At 35.7% G+C, this 21,671-nt stretch overlaps 2 protein-coding genes across 6 annotated transcripts in view; one reads left to right on the top strand and one right to left on the bottom strand.

Moving 5' to 3' along the window:
• Nucleotides 1–1,491: 1,491 nt before the first annotated feature.
• Nucleotides 1,492–11,457, bottom strand: mrasb (muscle RAS oncogene homolog b). The gene is made up of 6 exons (XM_084416851.1): nt 11,283–11,457; nt 8,570–8,776; nt 6,907–7,060; nt 3,452–3,551; nt 2,240–2,319; nt 1,492–2,124 (listed from the first exon to the last, which is right to left on the bottom strand). The coding sequence occupies exons 2-6, from the start codon at nt 8,760–8,762 to the stop codon at nt 2,025–2,027; spliced, it is 627 nt and encodes a 208-aa protein (XP_084272977.1). The 5' UTR covers nt 8,763–8,776; nt 11,283–11,457; the 3' UTR covers nt 1,492–2,024.
• A 2,033-nt stretch (nt 11,458–13,490) lies between these two features.
• The window catches only part of ptpn4b (protein tyrosine phosphatase non-receptor type 4b), a 37,265-nt gene continuing 29,084 nt past the window's right edge, over nt 13,491–21,671 (top strand). For 4 of the 5 annotated variants that reach the window (XM_084415616.1, XM_084415615.1, XM_084415614.1 and 1 more), the window contains exon 1: nt 13,491–13,879. The gene's annotated coding sequence lies outside the window, so the exon portion shown is untranslated. Of the gene's footprint in view, nt 13,880–17,784; nt 17,989–21,671 lie in introns of those variants that run through there. The other variant, XM_084415613.1, reaches the window with a different exon arrangement.

Below are 21,671 nucleotides of genomic sequence, written 5' to 3'. Positions count from 1 at the left end.
GTAATAACCGAACCACAAAATTTGCACCAAGTTTCAAACAAAATTGAAAATGTCAGGAGGACATCCAGTCTTTGAAACAAAACAGATCTGCTTTCGTAAGATTAAAATAACACGTAGGAAAAACAAGGGCAGACGAATCACAAAACAAACTACTTGGACGATGTTCCTTTAATATGCTAAACACTAAAGCTGTACTTTTTGAAACATCAAAAAGCAAAACTGGCGTATAGAGTAACATACGATACATTCAAAACATCAATGAGAACTTTGAAACGAGCGAAAACGCATTCAAAATAAAGTGACGATGCATTCAAGACAAGCGAAAAAAGAAAAACCCAAGATCAAAGCGGAACGGGTCCCTTGATCTAACGACTTCGTAATGTTCCTTGATGTCACAATGTAGAATGTTACATTGTAACGATGTAACAAAAGCATCAAAGACACAATGTAACACTGTAACGTTTTTGTGCAATTACTGATTGACTCAGTTTTATGGCAACGTAATTGAGATCAGGCATTAAATGTACAAAACTTTCATCGTGATAGTCTTGATCTACAATCGGCTGATGTCTTACAGATCTTGATAATAACATCGTAAATCGTCAAAGAGGAGCTGATGTAAGAACATCAGCGCATCACACATTGGGGGCGTGGTTTAGCGCCGGGTGAACGAATTCCGGTTACCATAGTTATGTATTGTTTCTAAGCGGAAAATGAAGAATACGCAACAATCTCATGGCAATTCGTAACTGTTTTACGTTATTGGCAAATTGGTGGCTAATTCGTATTAATTCGTACTATCTCATTCGTACGTTTTTGTATCATCTGATTACGCCCCGGTGGCGGTTACATTTAGGGGTGGGGTTAGGGTGGGCCTTCATGCTTGCTTTCTTTCTAAAAAAAATTCGTTTTTTGTACGATTTACATTGTACGAATTCATACAAAAGCGTTACCTAGTAACATAGTCACGTTTTCCCATAAGATCAGGTTTGCCGCTTTTTAGAAAGAAAATCCTGAAAACTATTGCTGCGTTCACGCCATGTTGTAATTACCGTAATCTGTAATACCGTAATACGTGAAATTATGTTCGGAGCTGTTCACGTCCTCGGAATTCTGCGTTTCTATGGCTACGCTTTTTTACAAAATGTAATTACAACATGGCATGAACGCACTTAATTTTAGTATTTTTTCTGCCATCCAATTGACTAAAATAAACTATAAAATAATGTTTTTCTAAAATAGCCAGTTACACTGTAAAGATGGGAGTAATATTTTAACGGGAAGAAAATGCAACAGAAAAATGTTTGTTGGATGACATCATGTTACCTTACCATATATGGTACAAGACAATGTGAGCACTTGGTAAAATGTTGTTGAAATAGTTAAAAATGATATAATTTCATTGAAAATTTGAATGTAATTGTGTTATTTTATTGTCATGCGCGTAACCCTATTGCTGTTTTTCTGTTTGTTTTCTTTTTGCAGTGTTTTGGAAATGTATCTTTCTATTCTATTTTTATTCATAAAAATATGGTACCCATGGTAACCAGTATTTGCCCCTCCCCCCATTCTGATTGCATCTATATATGCCCGTTGTGCAACTGTTATTCTGATCAGTACGGACGTCTATTCCAAGAACAGACCGTTTTCAAAGCCATTACGCTGTATTAACAATCACTTAACAATATAGAATTCAGCACAATAAATATAGAAACACAATACAAAACAAGGCCTCAGAAAGTGTGTCTCTGAATTGTTCTCTGAGAAATAACATGAGTGAACAGCGCTAGAATCCTGTCATTTTTCACCTGCTATTAAAATCCCATGAAAACTGCCTGAAATTCCACATTATATTGAATATTGAATCTGTGTTCTCTAGTTCCTGGATATTATCATAGCTTTGTGTGTGTGTGTGTGTGTGTGTGTGTGTGTGTGTGTGTGTGTGTGTGTGTGTGTGTGTTTTAACAGTCCGAGTCTTGGAGTCATCATCGCGGCATTGACGCCCAGAGATAGAGGGTGTGCGGTCACAGTAAGACGCAGTGCAGCCTCTGGGAACCCGACGGTCTGTCCGCCCGCCATTTGGCTTTCCTCTTCTTCTTCAGACCCCGTTCTGGGATCTGCTGACTGTGAACAGAGATCAACATCAATGCTATTGAGACGAACGGGAATGCTAACGCGTAGCTAGCTTTGTAGCGTAAGGGGGGGTCAAACTAGACGTAACATGTAAACTTCGACGCACCGTATCACTCTGACGAGCTCGTGAAACGCTTTGTCTACATTCATGGGCGGATCTTTTGCACTCGTCTCAATATACGTGATCTGTGATGAAGACAAAAACACAATTACAATAGCAAAAATTATTCATAGTAGATGTGACATGATTAAAAAAAGATTTTGTATTATTAGTATAATGATAGAACATGTCTGGTAAGAAAAATTGAACATGAAAATTGAACATGAAATCAAAATTCTTAAACGTCTTATTGTGAACTATTTATTGTTTTGTATTATTGTAAGAAAATACTGTAAAATATTGCATAAAAGATTAATTAATAACAAATTAATTGATTAATGTGATGAAGATGTAAAAATACAACTATAAGAGCAGATTTGTTGTAATTAAATAAGATTTTGTATTATTAATAATAATTATATTATTGTTGTTGTTTTTAGTATTAAAATATTAGAACATGTTTGATAAGAAAAAATGAATAAAAAATTCAACATGAAAATAAAATAGACTATTTCTTAATAAACATTGATTGTCCTCTTGTGAACTATTTATTGGTTTGCAATATTGTAAAACATATTTTTAAAAATTGGTGTGATATGATTCTAAAAGATTTATGATGGTTATAAATAATAATAATAATTATTATTATTATAACATGTCTGATAAGAAAATGAAAAAGATTCAACATGAAAGCAAAATTGACTCTTTCTTAATAATAAACATTTCTTTATTAACATTTCTGAACTATTTAATGGTTTGCAAGCATTATGAAACAATATTGTAAAATATTTAAAAAACGTATTTAAATAAAAGGTTAAATAATAACAATATAATGTAAACAAAAATAATAATGTAGAAAAATGTCATTGGTCTTACTGTGAAATATTTAATGGTCTGCATTATTGTAAAATATATTATTAAATATTTTTCAAAAGATTAAATAAGATTATATAATTACAAAGGGATCAATAATAATAATGTAATGTAAAAATATAATTATTTTTCAGAATTTTTAATCAAAACATACCAACTTTATTTTTTATCCTGCTAATGTAATCAAGGCCTTGTGAATTGGAAAAACAATACTAACCAATAATATCATCTCCTAACATGTTTTACTTATCACAATCCAATCAAATCCCAGTAGATATGATAAACCATATGATTTTCACATGAATACTCGGGTTCATTCAGAATTATGTCACCGGTTTCACTCACGCTGTGTTTGGAGGCCATCTCTCGTCCCTGCTCACTAGTGATCTTGCGTAAATGCACCAGGTCGACTTTATTTGCCACCAGAACCATGGGAAACGACTCCCTGCGACACAGGCACAATCAAGACACACAGTCAGGGGGCCGTTTACTCATCACAGCTTCAACTAAAAACAGAAAACTTTAATGCGTTTTGGCCGTTCATTTACACGACCGGCGTTTTGGGGGCCTGAAAACACAAACGTTTGAAAACGGGTTTCAAAGAGCAATAAAAATATTAATAAAAATATGAATTTCTGAGTGATTTTTTTTTTTTTGAGATCGACACGTTGTGATTGTAAAATGTGCATGTTATGTGCGCGTTCCGTGACCGTCCAGTAGCCTATCACATCATTTGTTGAGTTGACCTAATAAAATGAGATTTAAAAAAGTTTATTGTTATATGGATCTTAAAAAAATTATTTGACGCCTTAATGGATTTTTTTTGTCTGGAGCCCTGCTGAGTAAACAACAAAAAATTTTACTTTATGAAAACGGTGACGTCATGCGCAGGTGTATTATATATTCAGTCTATAGACTTTATGTAGCCCCGCCCCTTTTCAGCGCTGAGCTCGTTGTCTTTTGTCTTCCGGTCTGTATTCTCACAGCGATCTTGCGTATTTATGAATGAACGGCTCGTTTTAAAATCTTCCCGGTCGACTGACATTTGTTTAGTCATCTGCTTTAAACATTACAGTCCTCATGATAACTTTCGTTAACTTTACATTAAGTAAATCCACTTCAAAAGCGAATTACTCCTGGACAGCAATGCCATAGAAATATACAGAGCGGAAGTTAAAGGAAAACTCCGACTTTTTGGGACTTTAGCTTATTCACAGTCTCCCCCAGAGTTAGATAAGTCCATACATACCCTTTTCATTTCTGTGCGTTCTGTAAGTGTTATTTGACGCACCCACCGCTAGCCTAGCTTAGCACAAAGACTGGATGTAAATGGATAATGGTAGCATACTAATCCCAATAAGTGACAAAATAATGCAAACATTTTCCTATTTACATGTTGTGATCTGTATAGTCACAGCGTGTACAAATAACAAGGCTATATGAGACAGAGACCATTTTTAATCGTATAAATACTGGGAACTATATTCTCACTAGGCGTAGGAGCACAGCTAACGTTACTTGGGCGGAGTGATTAGCGCAGCACACGAGACGCCCTGTTGATGGTTCCGTAAACAAAACAAACGTGACTAACTAGCTAGTAGCGAACGTGACTCGTGATCATGGCTGACTTTGAGGAATTGTCAGAGGAATTTTACTGTGTATCAAACCAAGATCCAGAACCATAAAGTTTTGAGCCAGAATACACAGACGAGGAGTTACAAACTTTGGAAGCTGTTCATTAGCAAGTTGAATGTTACAGTCCTAAGAGTTACATTTAGCGCCGCTCATTTGTTATTGAGCGATACAGTGTGTTCATGACAACACAATAATAACAATAAAGGGGACACACGGAGCCCCTATTCACGTACTAGTGTCACTACTAAGGTTACATTACAGCATGGCACTGTTACAGTATGGCTAATGTTAGTCATCTCAAAACATAACGGAACACTTACCGCAGCAACAGGTGATCCAATTTGTCCTGTCTTTATTATCGATGGGATGGCTGCATCCTTTAGCACACGTTTCATGGTCCGTGTGGCAACTTGCATTTTTTCAAAATAGTCGTCTATAGTAAAATGTTCAGAGCAAACAAAATACTTCTTGATGATGTTTACAGAAGCCATCGATTCATCAGGTCAGCGTTTTTGGTTGGAATTCTATGAAACATCATGGTATTACCTGGTCTCCCCTGTTTATTGTCGCAGCTCTTTACAATACAGCGAACACCCATGATTGTAAACTATAAATTTACTATCTAGTAATTACTGACTCTATTACTCCAACTCTGAGCGAACTCTCTCCTCCTCACCACAGGGCGTCTCGTGTGCTGCGCTAATCACTCCGCCCAAGTAACGTTAGCTGTGCTCCTACGCCTAGTGAGAATATAGTTCCCAGTATTTATACGATTAAAAATGGTCTCTGTCTCATATAGCCTTGTTATTTGTACACGCTGTGACTATACAGATCACAACATGTAAATAGGAAAATGTTTGCATTATTTTGTCACTTATTGGGATTAGTATGCTACCATTATCCATTTACATCCAGTCTTTGTGCTAAGCTAGGCTAGCGGTGGGTGCGTCAAATAACACTTACAGAACGCACAGAAATGAAAAGGGTATGTATGGACTTATCTAACTCTGGGGTAGGCTTGTTGCGATAGTCGGTGTTACCGGTGATACACGGTGTTTAACCCACCTACCGGTCATAGCACTTAACCACCGGCACCGTCCCCATCGTGTTGAAGTTTTAGCCTATAGTAATAAAGCACTTAATTCAGTTAGTGACTACGTGCCTTCGTAATTTAGCGTAAGCGGAACGAGCGCCGCAGTAAAGCAGCAGGTGTCCGATTTCATTGATCATTTGAGGAGAGTGAGGCGAGCTAACTGGCAAAGGATGGCGGAAGATCTGGTTTCAAAGAGAAATGCAAACGTGGGTTTAATTTTTATATTAGTTTTTTTTTTTTTTGCACTTAAGTGTCCAGTGATTATTCGGGTAGACTACCTTATTTAACGAAGTTTTTGATGTTCGTTCGTTTCATATTCGATGGTTGTGCGGTGTTTTTTTTTTTTTTTTTTTTTTTGCTGAAAAAGGCAGGCACTTTATTTAACGAATAGTGATTTTTTTTTTTATATATATAATTTCTTGTTTGATACTTGCACGATGTGTGCAGTGGTTCGTTTTGTTAATAAATGCACTTTAAGGTGTTTCATAAGTGCTTTTGTTTAGTTTTCACATGGTGTGTTAAGTTATTATTCATTTTGCAATAAAGATGTGTGTAATACAAGCGAGTGTCTTATTGTTTTGTGTATTTTTATTAAGAATAAAATAAATTAACCCATGATTAATTCAAACAAATGCTACTGAATTGCCGCTAATTAAAGTGAAAGTAAATTGAGACGTGTGCACGTCCGCATTTTCGGCCACCCGAAATCCCCGACACGCAACCCCGGTGACCGGGATTACCGTTTTTTTTACACGTCGATTAACCGGTGGAAAAAATCCGTCACCGCAACATCCCTACTCTGGGGGAGACTGTGAATAAGCTAAAGTCCCAAAAAGTCGGAGTGTTCCTTTAAAAGACAATATTCTAAAGATGGCGGCGCCCTTGTTTCTCTGACGCATAAGGTCTATAGGAGCGTAGTGTTTCTTTACAAAGTGACATCGCCATCTACTGGCCTGGCATGAATAATACAGCGTTTTTAGTCGTTTTCGTGGATCAGTGTGAACTGACAATGTTGATATCTGTACGTGAAAAATGCAAAGGAAAAAACTTGTGTGCTGATGTGTGTTGGTACCTGTCCTTCACTCTCAGAATAAGCTGGTGGAAACGGTCCACGTGTTCGAAACTGGCTTTATCAGTGACTGAGAAGACGATGAGAAATCCGTCTCCGGTCCTCATGTACTGCTCCCTCATGGCACTGAACTCCTCCTGCCCGGCCGTGTCCAGAACTACACAAACACACAGATCGCAACTGCAGTATCACACAAATACACACTGTTGTTTACTTCATTCATATATTTTTTTAAAGACCCCCTGTGGTGAAAATCAAGTTTTTAATGTTGTTAATATGTCTATGTGGTGTTTTTAATATTTGTTTTTCAGACAAACCGTGTGCAAATTCAGTATATTTTCTCCTTAAAACTGCAGTGAAAAAATTGCCCCTGTTCTCTACGTCACAAGCATGAACAGTATATCTTTATTAAATATATGTATATCAACATTAAAACTGGATTTTCACCACAGGGGGACTTTAATGCTTATTAAATTAAAGGACAAGTTCGGTATTTTACACTTAAAGCCCTGTTTTCAGATCGTTTCTGAAGTGTAAAATACCGAACTTGTCCAATAATTTTTGTCCTCTTTTGTAATAAAAGCATGTTGTTTACTTAGTTTAGTTACTATTTTATTTTTAATATTTGATATTACAAATTATTGATGTACAAATACATAATGATAGAAGAAAGTATTTTACAATTATATAATTCTTATCATAACATATTAAATATAATTTATTTATATATATATATATATATATATATATATATAAAAAATATGAATTATCAATATAACAATGACAGTGAAAACATATTGAAAATATAATGAAAATATATTGAAAGGTAAAAATATGAAAGGAAATATTTTTCCCATTTTGCAAGTTGCTTTGGATAAAAACATCTGCTAAATGCATAAATGTAAAAAAAAATAAAAAAACTTTTAAATGTACATCTTAATTTACGACGTCTCTTCGTATTACACATGGTACATTTAATTATTTATTCATAATATAGCCTAATCATTGTGGTTAATGTTAACTAAAATTAAAACGACTAAAATAGAATTAACACTGAAAAATATAATAGAAAATGAAATGAAAATGTATTAAATGAAAATGAAATTTAATTTTCATTAATTGAAAAATGTAATAGAAAATATGGCAAATAACTGGAATAAAAAGGTTTAATTAATAAAACTGACAAAAGCACTTGACAAATTACTAAAACTTAATCTATAATGAAAATTGTAATATAGAAAAATAAATGCTAATACTCTAATAACTCTGAATATAATGCAGTTGTGGTATATAACATAATATTTTATTTTTTCTTCTTTCGTTTTTTTTTGTTGCAACTTTTGACTCTAAATATATTAAAAGTAAAATATTTTATCATTTCCAAATATCTTAAAGATTTCCTTTTATTCTATTTAACTGTGTTACGTCCCTTTAGATTTGGCTAGGGGTAAGGGAGTGTAACATTTAAATAAAGATGTGTGTGTACCTCAATTGTTTAAACTCTTTTAACTCTAACTCATCATTTTGTGATTAATGTTTTGTGCTCATAGAAATATTTAATAGTCAGAAATGACTACTTCATGATTTCTTCTAGTGCATAAAATAAACTGATTAGTTTTAGCTTGAGCTGCACTGCCCTCTGTTGGCATCGCATTGAACTGCTCACCGTCCAAAATGGCCCATTGTCCATCGATCTCGGTGTGTTTGAGGTACGAGTCCTCGATGGTGGGGTCGTAGTCAGGGACGAAGATCTTCTGGAAGAACTGTATGGTGAGAGCGCTTTTCCCCACGCCTCCGTCTCCCACCACAACCAGCTTATATGTGGGCAGGTTGTCCCCGGGAACCACGCTGGTCGCCATGGAGACAGCTACACCTGCAATAGAGAGAAAATGGTGTCAGATGAGAGATGCTGCTGTCGATTTGCCAGGCAAGCATACAAATGCATATTATGTATATACAGTTGATAAGACGTTAATCTGTATTATGTAATTAGCTGAAATGATTCAGTATGATAAATTGTATTTGCACTAGTGCCTTTATGGAGTTTCTTTGTTATCTGACAAAATGTTAATAGAAAAAAGTAAAAAAAAAAAAATTATATATATTTAACAACAATAACAATTGTATAAATCTAGTTAAATTTAAATACATTTTTTTTTAAGTTAAATAATAACAAATGGATCAATTGATAATGATAATAATAAAACTGTAATAATAATAATGTAAAAATATAAAAAATGTGAAAATATAACAAAAATAATGTAAAACAATATTATTTTATCTACTCCTTTATCTGCATTTACAATCTTTTACCAAAACGTAACAACTTTCTCCGCCTCTGAAACTACTTTTAATTTCTGCTGATGTCATCAAGGCCTTGTGGGTTGGGAAAACAATATTAACCAATAATATCACATCCTAAAATATCTTCTACTTTTCACAATCTAATCCAATCCCAGTAAATCAAAGCACTTTTTTTTTTTTTCAAAATATTCTGATTCATACAGAATAATATCAAGAACTTGAAAGGTATGATTCATGAACGAAGGTTTTGTACATTGATTCGTTAAAAAAAAAAAAAAAAAAAAAAAAAAATTCGGACTCAAACAACCAGAACATTCTTCAAAACATCTCAAGGTTTTACGAGTTTAAGAACGACATGAGGGTGAATAAATGCTGATCGAACTTTCATTTTTTTTGGGTGAGCTGTTTCTTTAAGAGAAAAGAAACAGCGATTCAGACTTTTAATGTCTGAAATGCCACTAATGGACTCTATATTGGCATAAAGAAGAAGGCTTTTCCCAGACAACCAACCAGATCATCACACACACAGGAAATACGGTCTAGACGAGACACTTGGATTGCCACGCTGTGATTTTGCAGTGTGATCTCGGCTCAAAACTGCCAACAACAAGAAAGCCCCAGACAGATTTACCACCAGTGAGCTCAAACTGTACAAACCAACGTCAAAGCTTCTGAAATACAGTGAGCAACCTCAAAAACACAAACACAATCTCTTATTTCAGAATGAAACACCCCAAACTGCTGGATCTTTACCCCTGATGTCAGATGTCAGTATTACACATCTCTTCCAGTTACTCTTCCTGTTAACCACAATAGAGGGAAGTTCAGGATTTCCTTTCTGAAATCATCTGGGATATGACTCCACTTCTTAAGGATGGTGAAACCACCTGGATCTAAAACAGGCCATTTGTGAATCACATACTAAGACATTCTGTATTACGGAGCCCCACACATGATATGCGGGAACAAATTATGTGTATCGCGGCTACAAATTAAGAATTCGTTCCATAACTTACTAATGCTAATACGTCAGCACGTTTTACTCATTTGTTCCCTCGTTTTTAAGTGAATCATGTGCACTATATAATAATTTGTTCCTTCGTTTTACTAAATCATGCGCACGATATAATCATTTGTTCCCTCATTTGACTAAAACGTGCGCACAATTTGATAATTGTTTTAGTTAAAACCAGGGAACGAATTAGTCCAACATGGCCAGGATTTACTCAAATCGAGGTAACAAATGAACAAGTCGTAGGAACAATTTTTTAATTTGTCGCCACGATAAAGAAGCCGATGTAAATATTACAATTTTACAATGGCAAATAATATTTGTTTATATTTAATTAAATATTTACTTAAAGGATAAACATTTTAATTATAATACATTATTCACTATTTTTATTACATTTAAAAATATTTGAAACCGTGCGCAATTCGCAATATTTTCGAAATAGACGCTAGGCGTCGCTAAAAAAAATCGCTCGATTAATCGGCCTTCCGTTTATCACTACTAAAAACAACCATGTCACACACTGTACCTACTTTCAATCATACAACTGTACTGTCTCTTTTCAACTAAAATTAAATTGTATATTTGTGCATGATGTGTGATATATTGTCATATCTGTGCATGGCTTCAGCACTCTGAGCTATGCATATATCAATACTCCCACCTTGATCATTCTGTCTGGGTTGCCTAATGCATTACCCATTAGGCTTCATCTTAGGTATGTGCATATCTATGATCTCCATGATATGAAACTACCCTGCAATGAAAGCATCTTCCTGGCAAAAAGGAAATCATGCAGTATCCTGCATTTTAAGATGTGTGTGTGTGTGTGTGTGTGTGTGTGTGTGTGCAGCGCTTAACGTTGCAATTCACCAATTTGATCACTTAACATGTTCATGCATAATGCATAAATGCATGATTCAACTGGTAAAACATGCATATCTATATAGAAACAATCAGGTGTCATCTTAAAACGCCCGTTTAATATATAGAGACCACTGTATTCCTTCGTCCTGTTGATAGATGCAATCAGCATGCATTTATATGCATTGAAAATGATTACCTTATCACAAGATGACAGCATATGCCAATAGCCCGATCCGTTTCCACAGATGTTGCTGCCGACATTACCGAGTAAATACTCACGCGGAAACGTTTGTCTATTTGTTATACAACTGGATGCAGTGGCTTTTTATCGGGCCGCGCGGAGAGCCGTTTTCAGTTCCTCACACATCGAGAGCGCTCACAGTTACTTTACACTGATTTACAGCTCTGACAGGGGGAAACCGGTCAGCTCTTTGACAAATATCAAACTTATTTTAAATACTTGACGATACTTATTTGTGCTACTGCTTATTTTAAAAAATACTGTTCACTAAAAATGGATAATTTGAATTTTAGATAGATATATCAAGAATAAATCTGGAAAATAGCTAGTTGGTCACCCCTCTTCCTCTCGGGTTTGGTACGTTCCGCTGTCAGAGCTCAGTTTGGAAGCACTCGCATGAGTCAATTCCTTATTTCAGTACTTTTTATTTTTACCTTATAGATTTGTTTTACTCGTTATATTAGACAAACAAATTAAATACATAGCAAAAAGACAGATTCAATAATTAATTGACTGTATATTATCTTAAAAGAGGGAAGGGAGCAAGTTTTACAAGTTTTAAGTAGGCGGATGTCACTTAAAATTTTTATAGAAAAAAGGTTACAAAATATTATTGTTGTTAAAATATTATTAATAATAATAATAACACATATTTTACATTCAATAAATGAAAAGTATTTTTTTTTATTCAAAACCAAATAATAACCAATAGATTGATCGATAATTATAATAGTTATAAAAAAATTAAATATAAAAATGAAAATATAATATAAAACTAATAGTGTAAAACAATATTATCTTATGTAGGCTACTCTTTTATCTGCATTTACAGTCGTTTACCAAAACGTAACAACTTTTTCCGCCTCTGAAACAACTTTTAATTTCTGCTGATGTCATCAAGGCCTTGTGGGCTGGGAAAGCAATATTAACCAATAATATCACATCCTAAAATATCTTCTACTCTAATCCAATCCCAGTAAATCAAACCACAATTTTTTCTTCTAAATATCATACAGAATAATATCAAGAATTCATGTCACCGAAAGAAGTGAGACCATTTTACACGTCTGAAGGCCCTTAGGTTAAGAAAAGTCAGGTACACCAAGTAAAAAAGGCACCATGTAAAAAAGACTCCCACTTTTTGTAACTTTCATTATACTATATTTTAAGGTTTAATACCAAATTTCAAATATACTTTATAGTCTATCCAACAAAATTCATTCATTTCAAACTGACGAGCTGATGCTATGATTCAGCTGTTGATGCATTTACCCCAGCCCACGCTCTTTGAGTTAAAGATAAGAGACATTTTAGTTTCCGGCTCATTTGTACGCAAACAAATTATGTAATTTACTACAGGAGAATATGCTGGAAACAGATCTGTAGCAGTGATGTGTTCTAAAATCGCTCTGTGACTTCATAATGGTTGCCTAGTAACAGTCAGGCTTTCTCTTGAACCCTGATCGTCATCTAAACCTGCTTTAAAAGATCATAGGAGCCTGAACCTTCCATTTTAGAATGACAGAGTTCGATCTAGAGTTGCTGCCTTCAATAAAGTGCTAATGGGGTGTAATTATGTTAGAAGTGCAGATTCAGGTCACACCTTGGAAATGAGACATAAATACATCCTCTCCAGAAGATGGCGCTACAAACACACACAAGCTTAGACGAGAAGATGGTGATGTTAAAGCGATAGTTCACCCAAAAATTAAAATGTACTCACCATCAAGTTGTTCCAAATCTTTCTTCTGTTGAACACAAAAGAAGATATTTTGAAGAAAGTTGGTAACCAGACATTTGACGGTAGCCACTGAAGTCTCAATGGCTGGTGACTGGTCAACATTCTTCAAAATATCTTCTTTTGTGTTCAACAGAAGAAAAATGTGGAACAACTTGAGGGTGAATAAGTAATGACAAAATGTTAATTTTTTTTTGGTTGAACTATCCCTTTAAGTATGTAGGGGCTAGTTTGTAAAATATTTGGTCTACTTCCTATGATATTCCATCACACATTTCCATGTCACAACTAAATTGCGCATTTAAGCCTGTTTTAAACTAAATGTACACAAATGATTCCCAACTTCTATCTGAGAAGTGAACCTTTGCATTCTAGGCCCCGCCCCGCGTCTTGGCCACGCCCTCACGTCAGACCTATGAGAATGTAGGCGGGGCGTGTGCGGTTGCGCCATGTTAACGCTGCACGTTGCAGCCGCAGCAGCCAGTAGCGGCAATACAGAGACATATGCAGGATTATAGAGCTAAACCCGGCCAGCAGCCACAGAAAAGATTGCAATTGCGTTTGAGGCTTTTATTTAATGCACCGCGCCCAGAAGAAGCCAGGATCGCGTCCCCATTTTGGAATGATCATTTCTTACAGTGCCAGAGGCCCCTTGAATTGAATGTAATGTGAACATCTACAGCAATGTGGTTATTTTCCTGCAGATGAGCTGCCGTTTTATCCTCTCCCACCCCCCCTCCTCCTCCTATTCTCCTTTCATCATAAGTCAAGATCATCTTCAATTCACTGGACTCTCCTAAACCTGTATATGAAGGTAAGCATGCGTTATGGTTGTATTTCTGTATTGGTGTCACCATTCATGCATGCATGCATGTCCTGTCTTCCTTTTTTATCCCATTGCATAGCAACCAAACCAACCAATGCAAGCTTCCAGATCCCTGAAATGGTGCACAGGCAGAGGCATAAAGCGTGCATTCACCTTGCACGCTGGTTTTAGGGACAGGTTGCTTCGGATGCCATGCAAATGCCTTTATGTAACGTCCCGGGTTTAATTTCTGCTGCATGTCAAGATAATCCATCCATACGATGCCCAAATGCATGCAAGTGTGTCTGTGGTGTGTGTGCAGCCAGGCAACATGGACTGAATGCATAGTGTATTTCGTTCTGTTCTTGATACCTGGCAACCCTCTCAATGGCCTCTTTTCGAGATCCTTCAGCTGTCATGTGAGATAAATTAGAGCTTTAGTGTTTATTTAAGGTTTATGTCACATCTGTACATCTCAGCTGCTCCCATTGTGCCTTATTTTCTCTGCCACATCATTACATAACCCCAGCTCTCATCCTTTGCATGCAAATAATCTGCTTGCATACAGTTGGATCCAGAGAGGACCTTATATTGGTGCAATAAGGTTTGTTTTAATTGTTTTCTGGGCACTACGCATCTCCCCTGGTTGAGTCGGTGACATCATCTACTGTTCTGTCCCCCTGGTGTGTGTGAGTGTGTGTGTGTGTGCGCATTCTTCAACAGACTGTAATGCAAGATCTGTGTGGTATTCTTCTGATAATGTGCTTGTTTGGATGAAAAGCCCTTTTACATGTGAAAATTGATGTGTCATGCAAGTCTATTCTGTTGAATGGTTTTTATTGCAGTAGGGTTGGATGGTCCTGTAAAGCTGGCTTTGGTTCAGGTGTAATAGGTGACACATGAATGAAAGCATGAATGACATCCTGTTGGTCTGTTAGCATCTTTGTCTTCTCTTCTAGCTCAGTGGTTCTCAACTGGTTTTGCATGGGATGTTCACAAGCAAAGTTTTAGGTATATATGCAGTCATAAAAAAAATTAAGCGTGAAATTTGTCAGGTCCAACATTGTCTTGTATGGAAATGTTTTGGGCTGCGACTTTAAAGATCTTTGCCTTGGCTGTTTACATGCAAAATTTTAAGTGTGCATGTAATTTGGGGGAAAAATTGCTTGTGAAATTTTAAAAAGGCATGCGTTTTTTTTTTTTTTTTTTGGACAATATATGCATTTTAATTTTTTTACTTGTAAAATGTTGCTTGATAGGTCCAACAGTGTCTTGTAAGAAACTGTTTTTGGCTACCGCTTGACATCCAATGAAAGATTTGCATTGGATGTTTACAAGCAAAATTTTAGGTGTGCATGTGATTTGTAAAATATTACTCTTGTAAATTTTAACAATGTATGCAGTTTTACCTGTAAAATGTCACTCGTAAGGGCCAACAGTGCGTTTTGATGATTTCGACTGCTGCTTGACTTGAATGTAGTATCTGGGTCCTGAAGCAAAACCAGTTGAGAACCACTAAGCTTACTTGTATAATTACTTGTAAAGTTTACTTGTAAAATATACTTAAAATTGAGCATTGAAGTGTGTTGAAAATACCATAACCTGCATAGGTTCAAAATATACACAAAATTTGACTGAATTGGAATATTCCCAATTTTGTAAGTGCATAAATGACAACAGAACAAATACACATGGAACAAATAGTGGGCTAAATATTGTATTATTACTGGCCATATTACAAGAACATTTGCTGTAAAATACCATAAAGTTGACAATATGGCTTCCCCTGACTAAAGATTTTTTTAGTCACCTAGTAGGCTAGTCGTACATTCACACCATTAGACGACTAATTGCACGTTTATATAAATTGAATTATTTAAATGCAAACTGTGGGGAAGAATATATAACCAATAGCAAGCTTGCTTGCAAAAATAATGATTATGAATGTGTCGGAAATAAAAAGCAAGGAGCCATTTTAGTTTTTTATTAATAAACTAGTGATTTGAGTCAGTGTTGGCTGCAAAGATGGAATTGACGCCATCTCCACTGTATAGTGGACGCGCATTTAGATAATGCACCTTTCACACGGATTTCAAACTGGTTAGAGTATTTATTTTGGTTCGTTTAAAAGCAGACATTTCAAGCTTTCTATATTTCTCATGTCTGTGAGGCAAGCAGCCTATATACTATGAGTTTCGGTTCATTTTTGTGACGTGCTCTCCAGTTAACGGAGACCGAGACGGCAGAAAGCGCATCCTGTTTGTTTTCTTTATTTTACAAAAGCACAATGTTTTATTGTGAGTTTACAAAAACAAAGTAGACCCTTTACAGTTTTGAATGACGCATTACTCTATTATCTATATGAGCAAAAACGACATAGTATTTTTAAGTTGATTTCCGTTGTTATCAGGAAAAATGCAACTGATCGCGCCGGCTAATACTTAAGCTTCCACAATCCGCACAAACACTTGGATATGCGCCTAATAATAGCACATTTATTAACATTTATCTAGGTTAACGTTAGAGTTATGTAAAGTTTCTACAACGTACATGTTTCAAATGATAATAAGCCATTTTTAAGGACGATGGATAAGCTGCCCGTCATACTGTATTTACCACAAGGACCCGTCGTTAAAGGGATACTCCACTTTTTCTGGAAATAGGCTCATTTTACAACTCCCCCAGAGTTAAACAGTTGAGTTTTACCGTTTTCGAATCCATTCAGCCGATCTCTGGGTCTGGCGGTACCACTTTTAGCATAGCTTAGCATAGATCATTGAATCGGACAGGACCATTAGCATCTCTCTCAAAAAAATGACCAAAGAGTTTCGATATTTTTCCTATTTAAAACTTGATTCTTCTGTAGTTACATCGTGTACTAGACCGACGTAAAATGTAAAGTTGCGATTTTCTAAGCTGATATGGCTAGGAACTATACTCTCATTCCTGCTGCACTCATGGTACGGCAGCAAAGTTTCTTGATTATTACGCAGGAATGAGAGTATAGTTCCTAGCCATATCAGCCTAGAAAATCGCAACTTTACATTTTCCGTCGGTCTTAGTACACGATGTAACTACAGAAGAGTCAAGTTTCAAATAGGAAAAATATCGAAACTCTTTGGTTATTTTTTTGAGAGAGATGCTAATGGTCCTGTCCGATTCAATGATCTATGCTAAGCTATGCTAAAAGTGTTACCGCCAGACCCGGAGATCGGCTGAATGGATTCGAAAACGGTAAAACTCAACTTTTTAACTCTGGAGGAGTTGTAAAATGAGCCTATTTCCAAAAAAAGTGGAGTATCCCTTTAACGATCTGTCCCTCGTGACTTCGCCACTTCATGAGGAGGTTTTTTTTTCTGCGACTAACTGACGAAATAATTTTGGTCGACTAAGCCTATTCTCTTCGATTAACGTTTAGTCGACTATTAGGGGGCAGCCCTAGTTGACAATGACATCAACAACAAAATATAGCCTATGTAAATCGTTTTTTTATTTATAAATACAAATTAAAATTCTAATTTGTTAAGCAATCTTAGCTCTACACAATTGTTGCCTTTATTTATTTTTTTTATATTATTATTATTGGCATTCAGCATCGTATTTTCCATTGATGTTCACAGAAATTAATCAGAACACTCTGTAGCTTATGATGCTTTAGTTATAGGTTATAATAACATAAGAAAGAAAGATGGAAATATTGTGTGGAAGGTGGTTTAGGGGGGCTGACCGAGAGAGTTTTTTTAGGGTGGGGGATAAACTCATTTTGTAACCCCACTGTCTGAGATCTACTGAGGTGTTGGTGGTCTGATCCCCACTCAGCGGAAAATTCTAAGTGTTTCGGTGTTTGTGGTATTCGATGACATCCGGGGAAACTTCTACAGAAGAGAAATGTTCCGCCACACACATGCTCTCACACACACATCACAGTTTAGCAAGTTATACAAAGAGATTATCCTTTCTGCATTGACACGCATGACAAATAAGATTGTGCTGATGCAAGTATCAGATTTAACAGTTATTTTTAGGAGTGATTTTGCGTTTTTGAGATCTTACGATTAAAAATCTTTGCGGTTCTTCTACTTCAAATCTTTTCATATTTCAACAATGTCATCTTAACAGTAAGTGTGAGATTTTAAGAAACGGTGATGCTTTTGTTTCAAAAGTCTTTCTTTTAACGGTACAATGTAAATTTAGTCGAACGTATGTCAAAGGAATGCTCAAATGCGTTTGTTATTGATTTTGTCTGCCAGTTCCTTTCCATGTAGATTGTGTCATAGATTAATAACTGCAGTAAGTTGGGTGTGGAATTTGAATAGGCGGCTGTGACCGTGCTGAAAGGTCGCATGTTTGCTCCTACAGGTCATGAACTCTGACCCCCTGTTGTTTACGCAGCTGCCTTTTAGTGTTATGGGAGCTTGTTTCGTACAGCGCGGACATGTGTAAAGAAACTTAGTTGCGTCTATTTTTAGAAACTCCTAAAAAAATGTAAAAATAAACTTTAGGCAACTGTAAATGATACAAATGCCATTTTAAAGGGCTTCAGGAGAAGATAATGCTTGGGGTATTTTAAAGAAAATATATATTTTTCTTGTTTGTAGAAACCTTTCAGATTATCATTAATTCACCCTCATGTTGTACCAAACCTGTATGACTTTCTTCTTATGTGAATTGTGAAACACAAAAGGTTTTTTTTTCTTATAGTGGAAGTCAATGGGGTGTTCTTTGGAAATTAAAAGGAGATTAAAATAGATTTCCCTGCTCCCAGTGTCGCTTCTTCATGGCTCCCCGAGGTGGCGCTCAACACATGAATGAGGGAATCCTGAACATAAGTTAATTAGCCTAAGAAAAAGAGTTTTAAGTCCGTTTAAGTCCAAAGTCTGAACGCAATTCGGCTTGTATACCATTGATGGGACAAACATGTTGTAAATCGGCATCTTTGACGCTCTTCACCGAGCGCTTCCACAGATGCACATGGGAGAGTTTTAAAGCAGGCGTCTATCAGCAGATAAAGAACATCAAAGATGTCTATTTATTAGATTTAAATTTACTTCATGTATGTGAAGTTTTAGCTCAAAATACCCCACAGATATGTTTTTATAGCATGTTAAAATTGTCACTCTTTGAGAGTGAGCAAAAACGCACAGTTTTTGTGTGTGTCCCTTTAAATGCAAATGAGCTGCTGCTTCCGGCACAGAAGGCGGAGTTTCAAGAGCTCGTGTGTGTTAGCAGCTCGATTACCTCACACAGACACACAATGAAAATTTTACAAACTTTTAGCCTTTTATGTTCAAACAAAGATGGAGAGAGACTCAAGAAGAAGTGACAACATGTAGAATGCAACAGGACATTTCTGAATGGTTAGTTGATGAATTTATGTAGCTGATGTCGAGTTAACTATCTTCTAGTCATTGATTAGCATTTTCTGTCATGATAATCTATAAATAGTGTCCCGGGGGTGGTGTTTATGTAAATTTTAGGGTTAGTGATGTCACTAACCCGGGAGGAAGCTTGTGTAGTCCCTACCAGCCGTTTGTTGTAGTCCTTAAAAAGTGATTTCTGTAAAAGAAAATAACTCCCTTTGCTTTGTACTTTGAGCGTCGTAACTTTGCAGATGTTGTTTATGCTCAAAAAAAGCAACATTACACACTAACTAAAGTTAGAAAAGTGAAATCATAATCAACCACCCCTTTAAGGAATGTTTCAAAGCAGCTTTACAGAGATAACAAGAAAATAATGCAACAAAGTTTGTTCCCAGAAGAAAATAGCATCACAGTCCAGCTTAAGTAAGTTCAGTGGTTTCATTTTTGTTGTAAAAAAGTTATTAATTTAGTTAATTTATATATATAGCCGCTCTGGAGAAAACCGTGATGTCATCGTCCAACTCAGTTCAGTTCTCATATAATGGTGTCAATGCAGGCAGATCAAAATTATTGTTGAGTATTAAATGAAATGTTAAATTTAATGTCCCCAACCAAGCAAGCCAAAAGCCAATGGCAACAAAGGTGAAAAAAGGCGACAAAGACGAAACTGGGTGAAAGGGAAAGACACTAGATTGGGTGGTGTGGAGTCAGAGACCCAGCAGTTGGTTACAAACTCTCTAGAGTTAGAGATTTTAGCCCTAGGAAACTCACTGTGAAGTCTTTGATTCTATGCGTCGCCCACCAAGTCTAGAGTATTTGGTTCTAGAGTCCAGAGTGGGCTGTCTAGAGCTAAACAATACTTTTTAAAATGTAGTTGATATTTTTTCATGTCATATTCATTAATTTTAGTAAATTTTAGCAATGCATCGACACCAATTTTTTTACCAAAGCACCGAAACCAAAATGTTCGTTTTCGCTTAGTTCGAAACCATTTGGGTTTTTGGGTAATTGAACTCTTTATGAAGTTCTCACAAGCCGCCTCTTGATATTTCAGCAGAAAAAAATGTCACGTATTGCTTCTCTAGAATTATTTTTGTATGTGCGTCCACACTGCTGATATATTTACTCGATGTAGTTCATCTGTGTTTTGTGCCCCAAATAGACACTGACACAGTTAAAATTCTCATGTTAAATGTCACGTCAATGCCTCAAACTATTTAGTCTGAAACCTAAAATTCACATTTTTTGCTGTTTCGGACAAATATTTTGAGTTGGCGAAAATTCGGTCCATCGCTAGTAAATTTTACTCTCATTTTAGTTGGCAAAACAAAATTTAGTTGACGAGGAAGTTCTAAATAAACCAAATGTTCAAACATTATATATAAACATGTATCAACATTTAATTTAAAGCAATTTGCAATTTTAGTTGCATTGTTACAGGAGTGCATTCGCGACAAGACTGGCACATTCTGACTAGCTTGTGACTTAATGTTCAAATGTTCGTTTGCAACATTTTGTACTCAAGCTAATTTTTTATGTTAATGTATATAAATCTGATTAATTATTGGAGATGTTGATTTATGCTGATTAATTAATGTGTTGGAGTTAATTAACCCACTATCAGTGTGCATTAGTTCATCAGTGTTCATTGTTAGCGTTGAAAACATTGTTAGCATAGTTTATATTTTGCGGTATTGTTTTTTCTTGTCATATTTTTGTCAACACAATGTTTTAATATCTGCATTAATGTGCATTTTTCACTGTGTTCTCGTTATAATTGATTATATCATTGCCAATCAGAAACTTGGTTAGGTTTGAGAAACTGTGGCTGTAAAATGCTACGTCTCTTTTTGCTAGGTGTTGAAAGGAAGCTTTTTTTGCTCTTGTAGAAATTCCTTCTGTATTATTTGTGTCTCTTTTGAAAACCTATTTATATTAGAAAAGACGGAGAGAAACTCTTCAGTTGGCTGATAGTCTTGGTCGAAATTGACCTTGTTAGCTTAAAGGAGAGCGTTTAGTATCACTGAAACCTTGAATGAAACAGTTTAATGTTATGAATTTCATCAGTTTCAGAAGATGAATAAGGTTAGCTCACAGAAAAAAGAAAATATATTAAGCAATTTCCTTTCATGAGTTGTATGATGACTTATCTTCACAGCAACCCTGACCTGTGCTTCCTTTATGAGTTTCTTCAATTGACAAACCATTGTCTAGCTGTCGTGTTTTGATTTTTGCTTTCTCGTTTCTACTAGCAAAGCCTGAAAGCTAAAATCTATAAAACTGCTCACTTTTTAGCTGTTTACAGGAACTTTTCAGGTGGAGTACAGAATGTTTGTGAATCATGTTTGCCGTAGGAGCACATGCGCTAGTGTGTTTTTTGCACTGCTTAATAACGTGTACCGTGGTGAATGCGGGTCAGCTGAGCTTGTTGGTGACCTTTA

This window comes from Rutilus rutilus (genome assembly GCF_951802725.1).
Source record: "Rutilus rutilus genome assembly, chromosome: 8".
In the NCBI taxonomy this organism is placed as follows: Eukaryota; Metazoa; Chordata; class Actinopteri; order Cypriniformes; family Leuciscidae; genus Rutilus; species Rutilus rutilus.
Note: the sequence above shows the minus strand (reverse complement) of the source record. Positions and strands in the feature narration are given on the sequence as shown.

Coding starts and splice junctions, on each gene's coding strand:
- mrasb (XM_084416851.1), bottom strand. CDS start 8,762: ATGGCGACCAGCGTGGTTCCCGGGGACAACCTGCCCACATATAAGCTG. Junction 3,552..6,906: donor ATTCTGAGAGTGAAGGACAG/GTACCAACACAC, acceptor CCTGTGTCGCAG/GGAGTCGTTTCCCATGGTTC. Junction 2,125..2,239: donor GAGCTCGTCAGAGTGATACG/GTGCGTCGAAGT, acceptor CTCTGTTCACAG/TCAGCAGATCCCAGAACGGG.